This window comes from Capricornis sumatraensis, chromosome 3 (genome assembly GCF_032405125.1).
Source record: "Capricornis sumatraensis isolate serow.1 chromosome 3, serow.2, whole genome shotgun sequence".
Classification (NCBI taxonomy): domain Eukaryota; kingdom Metazoa; phylum Chordata; class Mammalia; order Artiodactyla; family Bovidae; genus Capricornis; species Capricornis sumatraensis.
In genome coordinates this window covers 162740061-162759209 of record NC_091071.1, presented here as the reverse complement: position 1 = coordinate 162759209, position 19149 = coordinate 162740061, and the positions used below count along the sequence as shown (strand labels likewise).

Below are 19149 nucleotides of genomic sequence, written 5' to 3'. Positions count from 1 at the left end.
AGTCCTCTTGGTTCACTGGAATGTTCTGGCATGCTTTCCTCACTCCCCCTAGGGACAGATGTGCCATTTTCTCTCCACTGCAGAGATAATGTCTTCACTTGGCCACCAGGAAGGCAATTCTAGCCACAGTCTTTGACCTTTCTAGAAATAAAAAATGCTTAAAATACATTAATGTGGCTGATCTTACCTTCTTGAACTTCTTCTAAACAATTGACTGGATTCATTCTACATTTTCTTATGATGGATATTATAAACTACTTTTCTGTTCTTACTTTTTTAAATGTTGCCCAAGTTCATTTTTAGAATAAGTGTTTATAGAGCATATCTACATATAAGTCATTGTGTTTATACAGCATATCTATGGTTAAGCCAGAAATGATTTCATGAAGTGATAATATGGTAACAGTTGCAATAAATGAAATGTTTCCAAGAACTTGGGAATTTTGAGATAATTCACATTTTTGTTTCAGTATTTTGTTTTTTAGAGCTCTTTGAACATTTCCCCTAAACTCCTATGCTCCCTGACTTTAAATTCAATATAATGGCACCATGACTATAGGGGAAAGGAGAGTTTACAGGAACTCTCAGATAATTGCAAGTAATGTCAGCCTCTCCCCTTTCCCAAGCTTAAGTTTCTCAAAGAATTTTCACATTATGGGAAGCATTATTGCTGATGTCATTCATGACATAAACTATCATTCTTACTATCAGTTTAAACAACTTTCAAATGCAAGTCCAGGAAATGAAAACCAAAATTATCTTACAAATGAGAAATTCTCAATAATTTCCCCTTCGTTGATCATCTTGTGAGGAAAGCTCAGAAACGGATCAGCTGTTGACTCTTGGAAGAGAAGGAAGATATCGAAAAATGGGGAGGAGGAAGACGTGTGCTTGTTGGCTAAGTTGCATTAGTTGTGCCTGACTCTGTGTGACCCTATGGACTGTAGCTTTCCAGGCTCCTCTGTCCATTGGATTCTCCAGGCAAGAATACTGGAGTGGGTTGCCGTACCCTCCTCCAGGGTCCATCTCCTGCATTTGCAGGTAGGTTCTTAACTACTATCACCACCTGGGAAACCCAGAGAAGACTTAATTTTCATTAAATACCATTTTGAGCCTTTTGAATTTTATACTATACCTTCCCAATTCAAAATATTTAATTTTAAAAAGCAATGATTTACATTTGAAAGTATAAAACAACCATTCTAATGATCAGTTGTACAAGTAGAAGTTACCTTTTGATATTAGAAAACAGTTTTTAAAGTTCTGAGGTTAAATTAAATTGTGCGTATTAGATTTAGGTCTTACAATTAAGTTAAGCCTGGGCAATTTTTTAGTTTTTCTTCCTCTTTCTGCTCTCAGATTGCTTAATATTTCAACAAAAACAAAGAAACAACTTGGTTTTTGTGGGGAGAGAGTTTGTACCAAGGCATGTCTCTCTGACTGATGAGTCTAGTTTATCGTTTGGATGCTGGGAGATAAGGGTAAGAGACTCGTGCCTGCCCTGGAGAGAGAATTGCACAAGTGGAAGAGAAGGTGGTGCTTTGAAGCCTCAGAGCTATTCTTAGAGGAAGAAGGAAAATTTAGAATGAATACCCAGAAAGGACACGAGAAGAACTGGAAGCCAAAACGGAGTCCAGACACATGATCCAGCAGCTGCTAGTATCTGAAACCAAGGTGGCCTAAGGGTGTAGAGTGTGGTCAAAGCAATCAGTAAAAAGGAGATTTTTTCCACAAGCCAGCTGTCCACACCCAAAGCAAAGTGGAGAACCAAGGCCCGAATTTCCCAAGCAACAGGTTCAGCTCTCAACAGTGATGAAATGATCACCCTGAGTCAAGTCATGTGTATGGAAATTTAAAGGGATGATCCTGACTTCCTAAGCTCCTGTAAGACCTTTATAAGCGTCAGCCTTTTTCATTTGTGAATCAGGAATAATAATCTCTACATTAGAAAATTGTTGGGAGGACTTGACATAGTGTATATAAAAGAGCTTACATAATAGTATCAGGAGCATAAGAATTGCTCAATACGTGGCATCTGTTGTCCTTGTTGTTTTGTTAGCTGAAAATATAAATGTCATAAAGGTGGATCCCATGATCTGGATCATTCAATCCTCATTTATACACCTTTCAGGGTGCCTTTCTGTACTGCCAATTCTGTGAAACTAGGAACTACATTTCCCAGACTCCTTTGTTCTTAGAGTCTGGGTGCCAGTTAAGTTCTGCCAGTTAGAGGCAATCGCATGAGATTTGGAAGATGGAGGAGGTGGAGGCCATCTTCCTATTGGTGTTTCTTCCCCAAACAAAGTCGCACAGTCATGAGTAACATGAGGGGACAGGGCGAGGTGGGGCAGGCAGTGGAAGAAGCGCCTGCCTGACCTCCAGGTTATAGCTGCATTGGTTGGCTCTTGACATCCATAAATGCTGTCCCATGATTTCTACTCCCTAGCCCTTTCAATGACTTGTATGCATCCAATTCCTGTATTAAATCTTTATGGGGCAATATATTTATGGTAACAATTCCTGTTTCTAGACTGAATCCTGACTGATTCGGAAATGGGTGTTTTATCTAAATAAATATCATATGGAGACTTCTGTGAAAAAAGTTATTTCATACTACGGCCCCAAACTTACTTAGACTTAAATTATGAGTTCCCATGTTTAAACCGGTTTAGTGATCTCTTTATTGATGCCATTCTCTTTGACATAATACAATTAAAGTTTTCTGGGATCCAGGACAGATAACTCTGTATCTACATATCATTTTAAAAGGTAGAGTATATTTTTATGATGATCATAATCTATCCATTGTCTTTCTTTGTATTCTATTTGGTCAAGAGAAAAATGGTCCCTGAAATAATTTTGTTATCCAATATCTCCTCTTACTTATTTTCTTAGTATTAAGAAACCCAACTTTTAACAGAACACTGCTACACTGCTACTCTCCCTTAAAGCTAGGTCATAGCCAAATGACTAAAATTTAGCCAGTTAGATGAAAGAGAAAGTGTTTTGCAACTTCTGAAAAGTGTCTTTAGAAGGAAGGTACAGAGACTTCTGTGCCCCTTCCTCCTTCCTGTTGGCTGGAGTGTGAGCGTGATGACAGGAGCGCTAAGAGCCATCCTGGGTCATGAGGTAGTACACTAATCATGGCAGAGCAGAAGGGAATCATCTCTGTGGCCTACAGAGTCACCACATAGGCCTGGATTGTGTAGCTCCAGATTTCTTTTACACAAGGAAAAAAATCAACCTCTAATTTTTTAAAGTCACTCTCATTTTGTTGCTGACTTGTTATCACATGGAGCCAAACCTGCCCCTACTTAATATAAGTGAAACAGCCAAACTTCTCTCCGTATCAACCATGGTCAGTTTCTTGGTGTCTAAAAACAAGTGCATTCACCAAAAAAACTGCTCAACTCCTGAAACACAATGAGGCATGTTACCCAAAATGCTAATCTGGGTATAGAGTTAAAGACATAAAATGATTTCTCTGAGTCCAATTCAGTGGACACAGTAGTCAAAGTTTGTAAGTCAGATGGATAACTTTGATTTACTCATGTTACTCTCAAAATCAAATCAAGGTATCAATTTTAGGTTGAGAGAACAGCAAATGCTCAACCCTAGCTGGTGGTCCATTAGGACTAGCGTTATTGATTCAAAACGGCTGAATTTTTATTTAAACTGACACTCTGCTAGTCACACCATGGTGACCACACCACAGTTGACCGCACATACAGTGGTATAATCTGCTTTGCAACTCTCTATTCCAGAGCCCGTAGATCAGAGGGTTGGAACACTGGGCAAAGGCAAAGACTCCAAAAAGCACCAGATTTAAAGCAAAGAAAAACACTCCACACATCTTTCCCAAACCGATGAATAACAGAGTTGGTATTATATGCAAGCTTAATTGTACTAAATGAATAAGGACTGTTTTCCTTGCTTTGATATTTGACCTATTAAAATGGCCAGCCCGTTTCCCTTCTTTGTATATCAGGGAGTAACTTACAAGAATGATAGACAGAAGAAGGAAAAGGAAAACCATGCCAATGGCTCTGGCAGGAATGCCATTCAAGACCACTGGGCAAAGGGGTTCAGACTTTAAAAGAGCAATCTGAGTAGGGCCAGTGCCCTCTATGAGGAAGAGGCAAGCATTCTTCAGTATAATAATGAGCCAAGTCCCAGCCAGAATCTTATACTTAATGGAATCTATAAAGGACACAGATGTCAAGGGCCAGCAGATCATCAGGCACGTATGGGCAGCCATCAAGGCCAGAGTGAAGAGGATCCCTTCTCCAACACTCAGCTGTGCCCCAAACACCGCCCAGCATACCAGGATGGGGCTGTTGGCCAGGAAGGCTCGCATCCCTTGGAAAACCACCCCCAGGCCACAGTAGGAGGAGATGCACAGCAGGTGGTGACAGAGGAGGATGTATCGAACCTCTTGCCTCAGTTTTGAATTCTGTGATATGATGCTGATAATGATGACCGTGATGAGCGTGGCGAAGGAGAAAGCCACCGTGTACACGGAGACCTTCACAGTTGCTTCCAGCCTCAGCCAGTCTGACATGTTGCAGTGCTCAGAAGACAAGTTCATGGTCTTCAGGGCAACCTGGCTCCTGCAGGAGAAAAGATTAAGAAAGAATGAATCTGTGTTAAAGTTTCTTGCGTGGTTTTCTGACTCTCTGACCCTGCATACAGTCCCAAGGAACAGGCTGCCCATTTTTTGCTATAGGCGATGACAACTTTCAAGAGTACTGACATGGACCAAAGAAAGGAGAGAAGTCATCTGCTGTCTCACTTCCTCCAGACCTCCCTCTCCTCCATCAAAGTTGATTGGACCGGGAGTGAGGGAGTATCTGTCTCAGGGAAAGTTGTTCTGCAGACCGTGCTGAGTCCATCAGAATCCAACCCAAGGATTCTCAGAGAACGTAGTCTGACTGTGATGTCATGTAATTGACCTGTCACTCATGTTGGAGTGTAGACAAGAGGAAGAGAGAGAGAGACAGAGAGAGAGAGAGAGAGAGAGAGAGAGGTTGGAGAGGAGCAAAGTGGAACCACAAAAGCCCTTGCAAGACAGAGAGCAACCTGGGTTTCTGATTCCACTAAGATGCCTTGCATTTTCTGCCTTAGGTTCTAAAAATATCACACCCCCCTGGATTATTTGAGCTAGCTGAAATAGGTTTCTGTTCCTTTACTCTGGCTCCTAGAGAGCAAAATATATAAAATGGACCCTGAAGAGGCACAGTCAATGCTAGTGGTTTCCCAAAGGGCAAGTCACAATGGAGATAATGGCAAGTCACAGCTAGGCAACTTCCTGAGAATTGCCAATGCCGAAGCTCCTCATGAAACCCCTCACTGAAGGCATAAGGTTTTTCGTACATAGTGTGTTGCCATCGTTTGTGGAGCACTTGCCCTGTTCTGATAGACTTGTGTGCCAGCGCCACGCTGTTGAACTCCAGGCTTTCATTCTCTGGATTCTCCAGTTCTTCAGAGAGGACTAGAAATTGTAATGGTCATTGGCAGGCTTTCTCTCAGCTGCAGATTTTTCCATCAAAATCCTACCCTAGAACCTGTCAATAAAAAACTGGAAAATGCACACCTGCCTGCATTAAATGCCTCCTCCTTAATCCCTCGCTCCCAGAGCACACAGAGCACCACCAGAGAAACAGAGAGCCCCCAAAGTGACTGTGTGAAGACCCCGGAGAGGGAACACTCTATCCCTAGCCTGGGGGAATCACATGAATGGAGCTCTAAGCCTAGATTTGCTGCCAGTGAGGAATATGACTTTGGATGTCAAACTCACTTTCCTTCTCTGGTCTTGGGTTCCTTAAGTCACAGCCAGGGAGCATCACCAAGCTCTGCATCCTTTCTCTCTACAGGCACAGAGTCAACCTCACGCACATCCTCAAGGGCTCTGGAGTATCTGGGCTTGTACCTTATTCTTGAGAACAAGACTGCCCCACCTCTACGCCTAGAACATTCTCATCTTATTCCCCATCTCACTAACTTGAATAGAAACCCTGGCTTTCTAGGACAGGTCTGCCTTGCCTTGCCAGGCCCCCTCCCAAGACCTGAGACCCAACCTCTGATTCCTTTAGGGAGAGTGAAGGCTTGCTGAGAGGACTATGGACAGACTAAAGCCAGGGCTAGATTTGAAGGGCCTTGATTCCATTCTAAGAGTTCAGATTCATTTTGTAGACAGTAAGGAGGCTTGCATGATTAAAATTAAGAGTAGCACTTGCCCCAAGTTGGAAGCTAATAAGATATGCCCACTTCTGCTTACAGAGTGGTATTTGATAGGAACTCTAAAGAGCCTCTTGATGAAAGTGAAAGAGGAGAGTGAAAAAGTTGGCTTAAAGCTCAACATTCAGAAAACTAAGATCATGGCATCTGGTCATATCACTTCATGGGAAATAGATGGGGAAACAGTGGAAACAATGGCTGGTTTTATTTTGGGGGGCTCCAAAATCACTGCAGATGGTGATTGCAGCCATGAAATTAAAAGACAGTTACTCCTTGGAAGAAAAGTTATGACCAGCCTAGACAGCATATTAAAAAGCAGAGATATTACTTTACCAACAAAGGTCTGTTTAGTCAAGGCTATGGTTTTTCCACTAGTCATGTATGGATATGAGAGTTGGACTATAAAGAAGGCTGAGCGCAGAAGAATTGATGCTTTTGAACTGTGGTGTTGGAGAAGACTCTTGAGAGTGCAAGGAGATCCAACCAGTCCATCCTAAAGGAGATCAGTCCTGGGGGTTCATTGGAGGGACTGATGTTGAAGCTGAAACTCATACACTTTGGCCAACTGATTCAAAGAACTGACTCATTTGAAAAGACCCTGATACTGGGAAAGATTGAGGGCAGGAGGAGAAGGGGATGACAGAGGACGAGATGGTTGGATGGCATCACTGACTCAGTAGACACGAGTTTGGGTAAACTCCAAGAGCTGGTGATGGACAGGGAGGCCTGGCATGCTGCGGTTCATGGGATTGCAAAAGAGTCGGACCTGACTGAGTGACTGAACTGAACTGAACTGCTGAGCAGGGAGCTTCCCTGGTGGTTCAGACAGCAAAGAATCTGTCTACAATGAATGAGACCCGGGTTCGATCCCTGGGTTAGGAAGATCCCCTGGAGAAGGAAATAGCAACCCACTCCAGTATTCCTGCCTGGAGAATTCCCACAAACTTGGCAGTCTACAGTCCATGGAGTTGCAAAGAGTTGGATATGACTGAGCAACTAACACTCACTAACGTTCAATCACTCTGCAGAGCAGGCAGCTTGCAAGGCAGAAATGTGCTCAATGAAGACAGTACAACCATAGCAAAGGGCTTCAAATACTCTTTTAAACACATGAAATCTCTTTTTTTTTTTTTTTTATGAATTGCTTATCTGATTTATTTATTTTTTGTGTGTGTGTGTGTTCTTCTTTTTTTTTTTTAATTTTAAAATCTTTAATTTTTGCATGTGTTCCCAAACATGAACCCCCCTCCCACCTCCCTCCCGATAACATCTCAGTGAGTCATCCCCATGCACCAACCCCAAGCACGCTGTATCCTGCGTCAGACATAGACTGGCAATTCAATTCTTACATGATAGTATACATGATAGAATGCCATTCTCCAAAATCATCCCACCCTCTCCCTCTCCCTCTGAGTCCAAAAGTCCGTTATACACAGCTGTGTCTTTTTTCCTGTCTTGCATACAGGGTCGTCATTACCATCTTTCTAAATTCCATATATATGTGTTAGTATACTGTATTGGTGTTTTTCTTTCTGGCTTACTTCACTCTGTATAATCGGCTCCAGTTTCATCCATCTCAACAGAACTGATTCAAATGTATTCTTTTTAATGGCTGAGTAATACTCCATTGTGTATATGTACCACAGCTTTCTTATCCATTCATCTGCTGATGGACATCTAGGTTGTTTCCATGTCCTGGCTATTATAAACAGTGCTGCGATGAACATTGGGCTACATGTGTCTCTTTCAATTCTGGTTTCCTCGGTGTGTATGCCCAGCAGTGGGATTGCTGGGTCATAAGGTAGTTCTATTTGCAATTTTTTAAGGAATCTCCACACTGTTCTCCATAGTGGCTGTACTAGTTTGCATTCCCACCAACAGTGTAGGAGGGTTCCCTTTTCTCCACACCCTCTCCAGCATTTATTGCTTGCAGATTTTTGGATCGCAGCCATTCTGACTGGTGTGAAGTGGTACCTCATTGTGGTTTTGATTTGCATTTCTCTGATAATGAGTGATGTTGAGCATCTTTTCATGTGTTTGTTAGCCATCTGTATGTCTTCTTTGGAGAAATGTCTATTTAGTTCTTTGGCCCATTTTTTGATTGGGTCGTTTATTTTTCTGGAATTGAGCTGCATAAGTTGCTTGTATATTTTTGAGATTAGTTGTTTGTCAGTTGCTTCATTTGCTATTATTTTCTCCCATTCAGAAGGCTGTCTTTTCACCTTGCTTATAGTTTCCTTTGTTGTGCAGAAGCTTTTAATTTTAATTAGATCCCATTTGTTTATTTTTGCTTTTATTTCCAGAATTCTGGGAGGTGGATCATAGAGGATCCTGCTGTGATGTATGTCTGAGAGTGTTTTGCCTATGTTCTCCTCTAGGAGTTTTATAGTTTCTGGTCTTACATTTAGATCTTTAATCCATTTTGAGTTTATTTTTGTGTGCGGTGTTAGAAAGTGATCTAGTTTCATTCTTTTACAAGTGGTTGACCAGTTTTCCCAGCACCACTTGTTAAAGAGATTGTCTTTACTCCATTGTATATTCTTGCCTCCTTTGTCAAAGATAAGGTGTCCATATGTGTGTGGATTTATCTCTGGGCTTTCTATTTTGTTCCATTGATCTATATGTCTGTCTTTATGCCAGTACCATACTGTTTTGATGACTGTGGCTTTGTAGTATAGCCTGAAGTCAGGCAAGTTGATTCCTCCAGTTCCATTCTTCTTTCTCAAGATTGCTTTGGCAATTCGAGGTTTTTTGTATTTCCATACAAATCTTGAAATTATTTGTTCTAGTTCTGTGAAAAATATGGCTGGTAGCTTGATAGGGATTGCATTGAATTTGTAAATTGCTTTGGGTAGTATACTCATTTTCACTATATTGATTCTTCCAATCCATGAGCATGGTATATTTCTCCATCTATTAGTGTCCTCTTTGATTTCTTTCATCAGTGTTTTATAGTTTTCTATATATAGGTCTTTAGTTTCTTTGGGTAGATATATTCCTAAGTATTTTATTCTTTTCATTGCAATGGTGAATGGAATTGTTTCCTTAATTTCTTTTTCTACTTTCTCATTATTAGTGTATAGGAATGCAAGGGATTTCTGTGGGACACATACAGACTGAAAGTGAAGGGCTGGAAAAAGATATACCACGCAAATAGAGACCAAAAGAAAGCAGGAGTGGCAATACTCATATCCGATAAAATAGACTTTAAAACAAAGGCTGTGAAAAGAGACAAAGAAGGCCACTACATAATGATCAAAGGATCAATCCAAGAAGAAGATATAACAATTATAAATATATATGCACCCAATATAGGAGCACCGCAATATGTAAGACAAATGCTAACAAGTATGAAAGGGGAAATCAACAATAACACAATAATAGTGGGAGACTTTAATACCCCACTCACACCTATGGACAGATCAACTAAACAGAAAATTAACAAAGAAACGCAAACTTTAAATGATACATTAGATCAGTTAGACCTAATTGATATCTATAGGACATTTCACCCCAAAACAACGAATTTCACCTTTTTTTCAAGTGCTCATGGAACCTTCTCCAGGATAGATCACATCCTGGGCCACAAATCTAAACTTGATAAATTCAAAAAAATCGAAATCATTCCAAGCATCTTTTCTGACCATAATGCATTAAGATTAGATCTCAATTACAGGAGAAAAACTACTAAAAATTCCAACATATGGAGGTTGAACAACACACTTCTGAATAACCAACAAATCACAGAAGAAATCAAAAAAGAAATCAAAATATGCATAGAAACTAATGAAAATGAAAACACAACAACCCAAAACCTGTGGGACACTATAAAAGCAGTGCTAAGAGGAAAGTTCATAGCAATACAGGCATACCTCAAGAAACAAGAAAAAAGTCAAATAAATAACCTAACTCTACAACTAAAGCAACTAGAAAAGGAAGAATTGGAGAACCCCAGAGTTAGTAGAAGGAAAGAAATCTTAAAAATTAGGGCAGAAATAAATGCTAAAGAAACAAAAGAGACCATAGCAAAAATCAACAAAGCCAAAAGCTGGTTCTTTGAAAGGATAAATAAAATTGACAAACCACTAGCCAGACTCATCAAGAAGCAAAGAGAGAAAAATCAAATCAATAAAATTAGAAATGAAAATGGAGAGATCACAACAGACAACACAGAAATACAAAGGATCATAAGAGACTACTATCAGCAGTTGTATGCCAATAAAATGGACAACGTGGAAGAAATGGACAAATTCTTAGAAAAGTACAATTTTCCAAAACTGAACCAGGAAGAAATAGAAAATCTTAACAGACCCATCACAAGCACGGAAATTGAAACTGTAATCAGAAATCTTCCAGCAAACAAAAGCCCAGGTCCAGACGGCTTCACAGCTGAATTCTACCAAAAATTTCGAGAAGAGCTAACACCTATCCTACTCAAACTCTTCCAGAAAATTGCAGAGGAAGGTAAACTTCCAAACTCATTCTATGAGGCCACCATCACCCTAATACCAAAACCTGACAAAGATGTCACAAAAAAAGAAAACTACAGGCCAATATCACTGATGAACATAGATGCAAAAATCCTCAACAAAATTCTAGCAATCAGAATCCAACAACACATTAAAAAGATCATACACCATGACCAAGTGGGCTTTATCCCAGGGATGCAAGGATTCTTCAATATCCGCAAATCAATCAATGTAATTCACCACATTAACAAATTGAAAAATAAAAACCATATGATTATCTCAATAGATGCAGAGAAGGCCTTTGACAAAATTCAACATCCATTTATGATAAAAACTCTCCAGAAAGCAGGAATAGAAGGAACATACCTCAACATAATAAAAGCTATATATGACAAACCCACAGCAAACATTATCCTCAATGGTGAAAAATTGAAAGCATTTCCCCTAAAGTCAGGAACAAGACAAGGGTGTCCACTTTCACCGCTACTATTCAACATAGTTCTGGAAGTTTTGGCCACAGCAATCAGAGCAGAAAAAGAAATCAAAGGAATCCAAATTGGAAAAGAAGAAGTAAAACTCTCACTGTTTGCAGACGACATGATCCTCTACATGGAAAACCCTAAAGACTCCACCAGAAAATTACTAGAGCTCATCAATGAATATAGTAAAGTTGCAGGATATAAAATCAACACACAGAAATCCCTTGCATTCCTATGAAATCTCCAGGAAGGCTGCAACTCTGCAAAATCAGCAAGGGCAATAATATTGGCTTTAATATATTTATGAGACTTCAAGAAGACCAGCAATTTATTCAGGATCACGCAGCCAGAAAGAATCTCCCAGTCTCCAGATTCATATTTCCTTCTTGGAGGCATATTTGCATATCAGGAACCCACAGCTACCAAACTCACATAATCAGCCCTCATCTCTACATACAACCTCCACTTAATGACAGTTCTTAAAGTCTTTTCCTTCTGGAGTTTTAAAATTTCCTTCTAGCCCAAAATGCTACTTTGGCTTCAGTTTTGAAATAAGACACTGAAGCTAAGAGACTTCAGCAAAGATTTATGTTATGTCCACAACTGTCCTGAAAAAATAAAATAAAATCAGAATCAGCTGTCACCCCCCCTACGCAAATCCTATAGGAAACAGATGTGTGCAAGGGCTGGAGTGGGTCCACACAGGCCCAGTGAAGCACCTGGGTCTCGTCCTAAAAACCCTGCTTAGGACCAACCCCTGAGGGCAACATGCCGCCCTCAGCAAGAGACTGAATCCACAAATGGGTGTAGCCAGACCATATATAAAAACACAGCTCTCACCTACCACCTGCAGCACCCTTCCCCCAAACCAAGCCCTTATCTACGGTAACTGGCCTGGGAAGGCAGTCTGCCTGTGGCACGTCAGACTTGGGGGAAGTTGGATGGTGGTCTCCGACAGCAATTTCTGTGAAATCCAAACAGCCAGACTTGGTTAACAGCTGCCAACTTCTCTAATTTTTGTCCCTGCTTCCAACTTAGGACCAAGCAGAAGTCAAATATGCACCCCTAACTGATCACATGGGGCTTCCCTGGTAGCTCAGTAGTAAAGAATCTGCCTGCTAATGCAGGAGAAGTGGGTTCAGTCCCCAGGTTGGGAAGATCCCCTGGACTAGGAAATGGCAACCCACTTCAGTATCCTTGCCTGAGAAATCTCATGGACAGAGGAGCTTGGCGGGCTACAGTCCGTGGGGTCACGAAGAGTTGGACATGACTGCGTTAACTATAAATGACAATGATAACAACCAATCACACAGGACACCCCACTTCCTGTTGGCCACCTCCCACTTCCCTAGGCCCTCAGTTCCCCATCAGGGTATCTGAAAAACCCTCCTTTGTTTCTGTCAGAGAGCTCTCCCACTCCTCTGCCTGTCTGTGGTTCTCCGCCAAAATGCAGGCAATCGAGAAGCCAGAACTTAACTTACTTTCAGGAAGCTGAGGACAACTTCTCTCGGATCCAGCTAGACTCCCCTCCCCGCCCAACCCAGAACCTGCACCTGGGAATTTCTGAAGGAGGAAAAGTCTCCTCTCTCTGAGAGGGAGACAGGCTTTCCTTCCTGGGTGCCCACTGTCAGTCGGGCAGCGTCTGCCAAGACTAGGGCCAGTGCAGACTTACTGCAAAGGAGAAGTCCTCATTAGCCGAAAACAAACTTCAGAAATGATCTCAGCAGCTACTGGCTGCTGACAGAAGGCCAATGAAAAAAAGTAGATGCTTCCAGAATGGCCCCCAAAACCTTCCCAAATGATGAGACCTCCTTTCCCACAATAAACCTACAACCTTCTCTTTAAACATGTCTTCCCCTTTGCTCTAATTGCAGCCTTACTCCTTTGGTACTTTAAAAATCACTTCAGTCTGTGAAGCTTCTGTGATTGCCTCTGTTTTTCTTCTCCAAGTGGGCAGGAAGGAAGGGAGGGAGCCCGTATTTACTGAACACCGGGCACTTGACATCAAGAATAAGCACTTAGTATTAGCTGTGAGTGTTCACCATCTGGTAATGGCTCCCAGAGGTGACATGGGGAACTGTGTGAACTCACAAAGCCATGAAGGTATATCTTGTGACTTCTAAAGACAGGAGAATCACATATTTTTCTATTGAGTGTTTTCCCACACAGTGAACTTTTGTTAAACTGCCCCCTCCCCGACTTTTTTTTTTTTAATAAAAAAGGAAATCCTCCAGCTTCCTTCCCCAATTTTTTTCTGATTAAAACTTTGATCTGCAGACATTCTTCTAAGCACTGCTAAGATTCCTTAATCTAGAGACCTTGTTTTAATAGAAACATGACATTTCCTTAATGCTCAAAAACACTTCCTAAAAAATGACATACACCACACAACTACTGTCAATTAATCCTTGACAAAGAAGGCAAGAGAAAAGACAGTTTCCTGGGCAAGTGACTTTGGGAAAGCTGAACAGCTGCATGTAAATCAATGAAAGTAGAAAACTCCTCCACACCATACATAAGGTGGCTTGCAGACTTAATTATAAGTAATGACACCATAAAACCTCTAGAAGAGTCATACCAATACTTTCTTAGGCTGCTCTCCCACAGCAAAAGAAATAAAAGCAAAAATAAATGAGGGAATTTCATGGGGGTCCAATGCTTAGGACTCCAAACTTCCACAGCAGAGGGCATGAGATGGTCCCTGGTAAGGGAACCAAGATCCTACAAACCACACTGCACAGCCTACCCTCCAAAATTTTTAAAAATAATAAACTAATGACACAATCAAACTTATATGCATTTGCCAGCAGAGAAGACCATAAATAAAACAAAAAGACAACCTATGAACTGGGAGAAAATATTTGCAAACCATGTGACAGATAAGGGCTTAATTTCCAAAATATACAAACAGATCACACAGCTCAGTATAAAATAAAAAGCAAGCCAATCAAAAATGAGCAGAAGAACTAAACAGACATTTTTTTCAAAGATGCACAGATGGGCAACAGGTATGTGAAAAGATGCTCAGCATCACTAATTATTAAAGAAATGCAAATCAAAATCATAATGATTTGCCTCACACAGGTCAGAACAGCCATCATCAAAAAGTCTACTAACACATATACATGGAATTTAGAAAGATGATAATGATAACCCTGTATGCAAGACAGCAAAAGAGACACAGATATAAAGAACAGTCTTTTGGACTCTGTGGGAGAGGGAGAGGGTGGGATGATTTGGGAGAATGGCATTGAAACATGTATAATATCATATAAGAAACGAATCGCCAGTCTAGGTTCAATGCAGGATACAGGATGCTTGGGGCTGGTGCACTGGAATGACCTAGAGAGATGGTATGGGGAAGAAGGCAGGAGAGGGGTTCAGAATTGGGAACAGGTGTACACCTGTGGTGGATTCATGTTGATGTATAGCAAAACCAATACAGTATTGTAAAGTAAAATTTTAAAAAAGATAAAAATAAAGTCTATATGGAGAACAGCATGGTGCTGGTTTATGTCGTGTCTGACTCTTGCGATCCCATGGACTGTAGCCTGCCAGGCTGCCCTGTCCATGGGATTTTCCAGGCAAGAATACTGGAGCGGATTGCCATTTCCTTCTCCGGGGGCTCTTCCCGACCCAGGAATCAAACCTGGGTCTTCTGCATTTGCAAGTGGATTCTTTACCAACTGAGCTATGAGGGAAGCCTGGAGAACACTATGCTGCTGCTGCTTCAGTCGTGTCTGACTCTGTGCGACCCCGTAGACAGCAGCCCACCAGGATCCTCTGTCCCTGGGATTCTCCAGGCAAGAATACTGGAGTGGGTTGCCATTTCCTTCTCCAATGCATGCATGCATGCTAAGTCGCTTCAGTCATGTCTGACTGTGTGACCCCATGGACAACAGCCCACCAGGCTCTTCTGTCCACAGGAGTCTCTAGGCAAGAGTACTGGAGTGGGTTGCCATTTTCTTCTCCAGAGAGAACACTATGGAGGTTCCTTAAAAATCTAGAGTTGCCATATGATCCAGAAATCCCACTCCTGAGCATATATCTGGAAAATACTTACTATAATCCAAAATAATATTAATCCATGTATCCAATGTTCACTGAAGCACTATTTACAATAGCCTAGACATGCATGCAACCTAATGCCCAGTGACAAATGAATGGATAAAGAAGATGTGGTATATATCTACAAGGGAATATTATTCATCCATAAAAAATAATGAAATATTGCCATTTATGGCAACATGGGTGGACCTAGAGATTATCATATTAAGTGAAGTAAGGCAGAGAAAAACAAATATCATATGATATTCCTTCTATGTAGAATCTAAAAAGAAATGATACAAACGAACTTATTTATAAAACATAAACAGATTCACAGACATAGGAAACAAACTTGTGGTTACCCAAGGGGAGAGCAAAGGAAGGAGATAAATTAGGAATTTGGGATTAACAGATACACAGTGCTATATATAAAATAGATAAGGCACAAGGACCTAGTGTATAGGACGGGAACTATATTCAATATCTTATAATAGATTATAATGGAAAAAAACTTGAAAAGGTATACACACACAAACACATACACATATACATACATGAATCACTTTGCTGGTCACCTGGAACTAACACATCATTGTAAATCTACTGTACTTTAATAGTAATAAAAAAATTTTGCACTCACGTCTTTATTGAATACCTTGAGATTTTTGAAACACCAGGCAACCCATTCACAAGGGCAGGTTGAAAAAAATCTCCAGACCTGGAATATAAATATTCAAGAAGTATTGGAAAGAAGGTTGCTCATAAAAATGGTGATGAAGCTCTTCCATTTTATAACTTAGATATTGATAGATGTGTGTGATCCAACTTATTACAGTAATGATGATATCTGTATGAACAAAGAGGACACAAATTAACGGCAGATCTCACTGTACTATGTACATCTATGTACTATGAAAACAGAAATAAAGCATGGGGGTCATTGCAGAATTTCAGAGAAGATTATGCAATGCTAACTCTAATGGTATCATATGAAAATGGCATTTTCATATATCATAGAAACTTAAGTAATGAATGTATATGAAATTAAGGTACACTGGGTAAAATAAAACAAGCATTCAGTTCTACCTGCATAGAGCTCTCTGCATTTACATGGGACTAGCCAAGGAACAAAACTGGTAGAGATGAACAGTTACTCAATAGGTTGGTGAATTCCAATTGCCTATGCACATAGATCATGAGCTGCAGATATTCAGAAACCAACACAGACCACGGCTCTGGGATTAGGGCGTTTACACAATCCTGAATCTTCTGGCAGGTAGTAAATAATTGGCCTTTCTCCTTTCCTGCCTGTTTCTCCGGATGCCAAAGGTCAATACGATGTCTATAAACCACAAAAAGCAAGCAGCAATCTAAATACTGCTGAGAAAATGATTCTCAATACTACTTCTCAGAATCTGAAAGGATTTTTGTCCTTGGTCTATCAGTTTCTATTAATAACAAGAGTCCACCTTGCGGCATTTACTTTTGAAATATGCTAAAGCTATCTTTTTAATTTTTTTAACTAATTTATTTTAATTGGAGGCTAATTACAATATTGTGATGATTTTATTGTTACGTTGTTGCAATTATTAAGCTAGTTGCAAGTTAACTTACCTGTATATGACTTTATCATTATTAAAGCTTATAAAATAACATACAACAGCCACAATGGTGAATTTTGTGTTTGCTAGCAGGCAGTCCTCCGCTTCATAGCCTATGGTTTCCTTTCTTTGCACAGTTACGATAATTGCCCCATCCTAAGCAATAAACACACTCTTTCTGTCTCAGAGGACCACGCCTGGCTTTAGCAGTGAACTGGATGTTTTATCAGTACACACTTGGCAAAGTTGCAATCAGCAGCTTTCATGAAATGCTTTGGTTTTCTCGCTCTGATTCGGCCTCAGGGATGATCGTAAACATTCTGTCAGATTGGATTTCATTACCCCAAATTAAAGTACAATTGAATTTTAACTAGTCTTACTAAGCTTTTTTTGTATGGTGTGATTGGTTTTATGGAAAAGAACTCCTTAGACTTTGAAATCTACATATAATAAACATTACTGGGTTAAAATGGTTCTTATTTAAAAAAAAAAAATTATTTAAGGCATGTGAGATCTTACTTCCCTGATCAGGAACTGAACCTGTGCCCCCTGCAGTGGAAGCTTGGAGCCTTAACTACTGGACCAGCAGGAAAGTCCCAGTATTCTTATCTTTATCAGATATCTTTGCGCCATTCATATTATACATGTCACTCAAAATCAACTCTCTAGACCTGAAAAACATATTAACTATAAGATTTTAAACAAATCTAATAATTGAAAGTGAAAATTCATGGACTGTCTTAACTGTTTCCCTGTTCTGAGAAGTTGGTATCATTTATGAGAAAGATGGCAAAAACATAGACAAGTTTCAAATATTTTACCTTGAAGAATATATACGAAACCACAAACCTTTAAAATAAAGATAGGTGGGTTCCTTTCTCTTTTTCCCAAAAGGAGGTTCTAGAGAAGGTATTCTTTCTTCTCTTGCATGAAAAATCAGGCTGGGAGATGTTGAGATGAATCCCCAGCAGTACAGACATGGGGCTAGCTGGGAAAACCTCCTAGAAAAAGTAAGGGCGTCAAAACCTTTAATAAGCCTGTTTGAGGAAAACAGAAACTTGTAAAGAATCCTTCAATATGTGCGTGCATGCTAAGTCGCTTCAGTCATGTCCAACTCCTTGCAACCCTACGGACTGTAGCCCGCCAGGTTCCTCTGTCCGTGGAATTCTCCAGGCAAGGATATTGGAGTGTGTTGCCATGCCATGCTCTCTTTCAGGGGATCTTCCCAACCCAGGGATCAAACCCATGTCTCCTGGATCTCCTGCACTGGCAAGTGAGTCTTTATCACTAGCGCCACCTGGGAAGCCCAAAGAAGGCCTTTAGGAAACTACAACTGCTCAAAAAAAAAAAAAGAAAAAAAAAACAGGCTGGCACTGTGGACAGGAGTTAAGGGCAAACCTGATAAAGACAAACTTACAGATGATACAGAGGAAGAATCAGTCAGGAAAGTATCTGGTTTAGGAAACACATGAAGGGTGCAGTTAGCTAGATCTAGATACTGGCCAGCTTTAGAGTTTGGCTCAAATAACTATGAGGGTTTCCAAACCTTCAGGATGCTGACACGGAGAAGCTACTCCTCAAGGAGCAAGGAGCAGTCATCACAGGGATTCTCCGTGTGCAACACAACTGGATGAATACAGTGCAGGATGCAAGGCCTTCTGGCAGGTGAGGTGGAAGTGTAAGTCGCTCAGTTGTGTTCGACTCTTTGCAACCCCATAGATTCTATATGGGATTCTTCAGGCCAGAACACTGGAGTGGGAAGCCATTCCCTTCTCCAGGGGATCTTCCCAACCCAGGGATCAAACCCAGGTCTCCCACATTGCAGGTGGATTCTTTACCAGCTGAGCCACCACGGAAGCCCTGGCAGGTGGTGGGGGTGGGGGAAGGCCTTCAATAAGAAAACAATGGCTGAGATGAATACATACAGCTGGTTCTTCCCAATAAATGCACAGCTGTGTCACTCTGGTCTAGAAGCCTTGCACCAGCACTCAAAGAACCTTCCAAGATAACTAAATTTCCAGCCTTCCCTTTCCCCACCTCCTCGGCCACTTAAACTATCCACATCCATGGGCTCCAGGAACCTATCCGTCAGGTCCTTGTGCACGTGTGCTGCTGCAGCAAACTCTGCCAAAGCGTCAGGCTCCATCACCATTTCCTGGTTATTGCCAATTTTACCCTACTTGAGTATTTACCTTGTTTCTGACTGTTAGCCTGCCCCGCTCACAAATGTGTGTCTGCCACTCAATTTAGGTCTTGACTTTCTAGATTCCTGATCTCAGAACACTGAATATTATTTCTGGATGAGGACTGATGCCC

General features: G+C 40.8%; 1 protein-coding gene across 1 annotated transcript; it reads right to left on the bottom strand.

Moving 5' to 3' along the window:
* Positions 1–1656: 1656 nt before the first annotated feature.
* GPR148 (G protein-coupled receptor 148) lies at positions 1657–4588 on the bottom strand. The gene is made up of 2 exons (XM_068968498.1): positions 3730–4588; positions 1657–1679 (listed from the first exon to the last, which is right to left on the bottom strand). The coding sequence occupies exons 1-2, from the start codon at positions 4586–4588 to the stop codon at positions 1657–1659; spliced, it is 882 nt and encodes a 293-aa protein (XP_068824599.1).
* Between the last annotated feature and the right edge of the window lie 14561 nt (positions 4589–19149).

Bases quoted from the DNA above. Each gene is read 5' to 3' on its own strand.
- GPR148 (XM_068968498.1), bottom strand. From the start codon at position 4,588: ATGAACTTGTCTTCTGAGCACTGCAACATGTCAGACTGGCTGAGGCTG. The intron at 1,680-3,729 runs GTATGTGCGGTC...CTACACCCTTAG, and splicing joins GCAAAGCAGATTATACCACT to GCCACCTTGGTTTCAGATAC.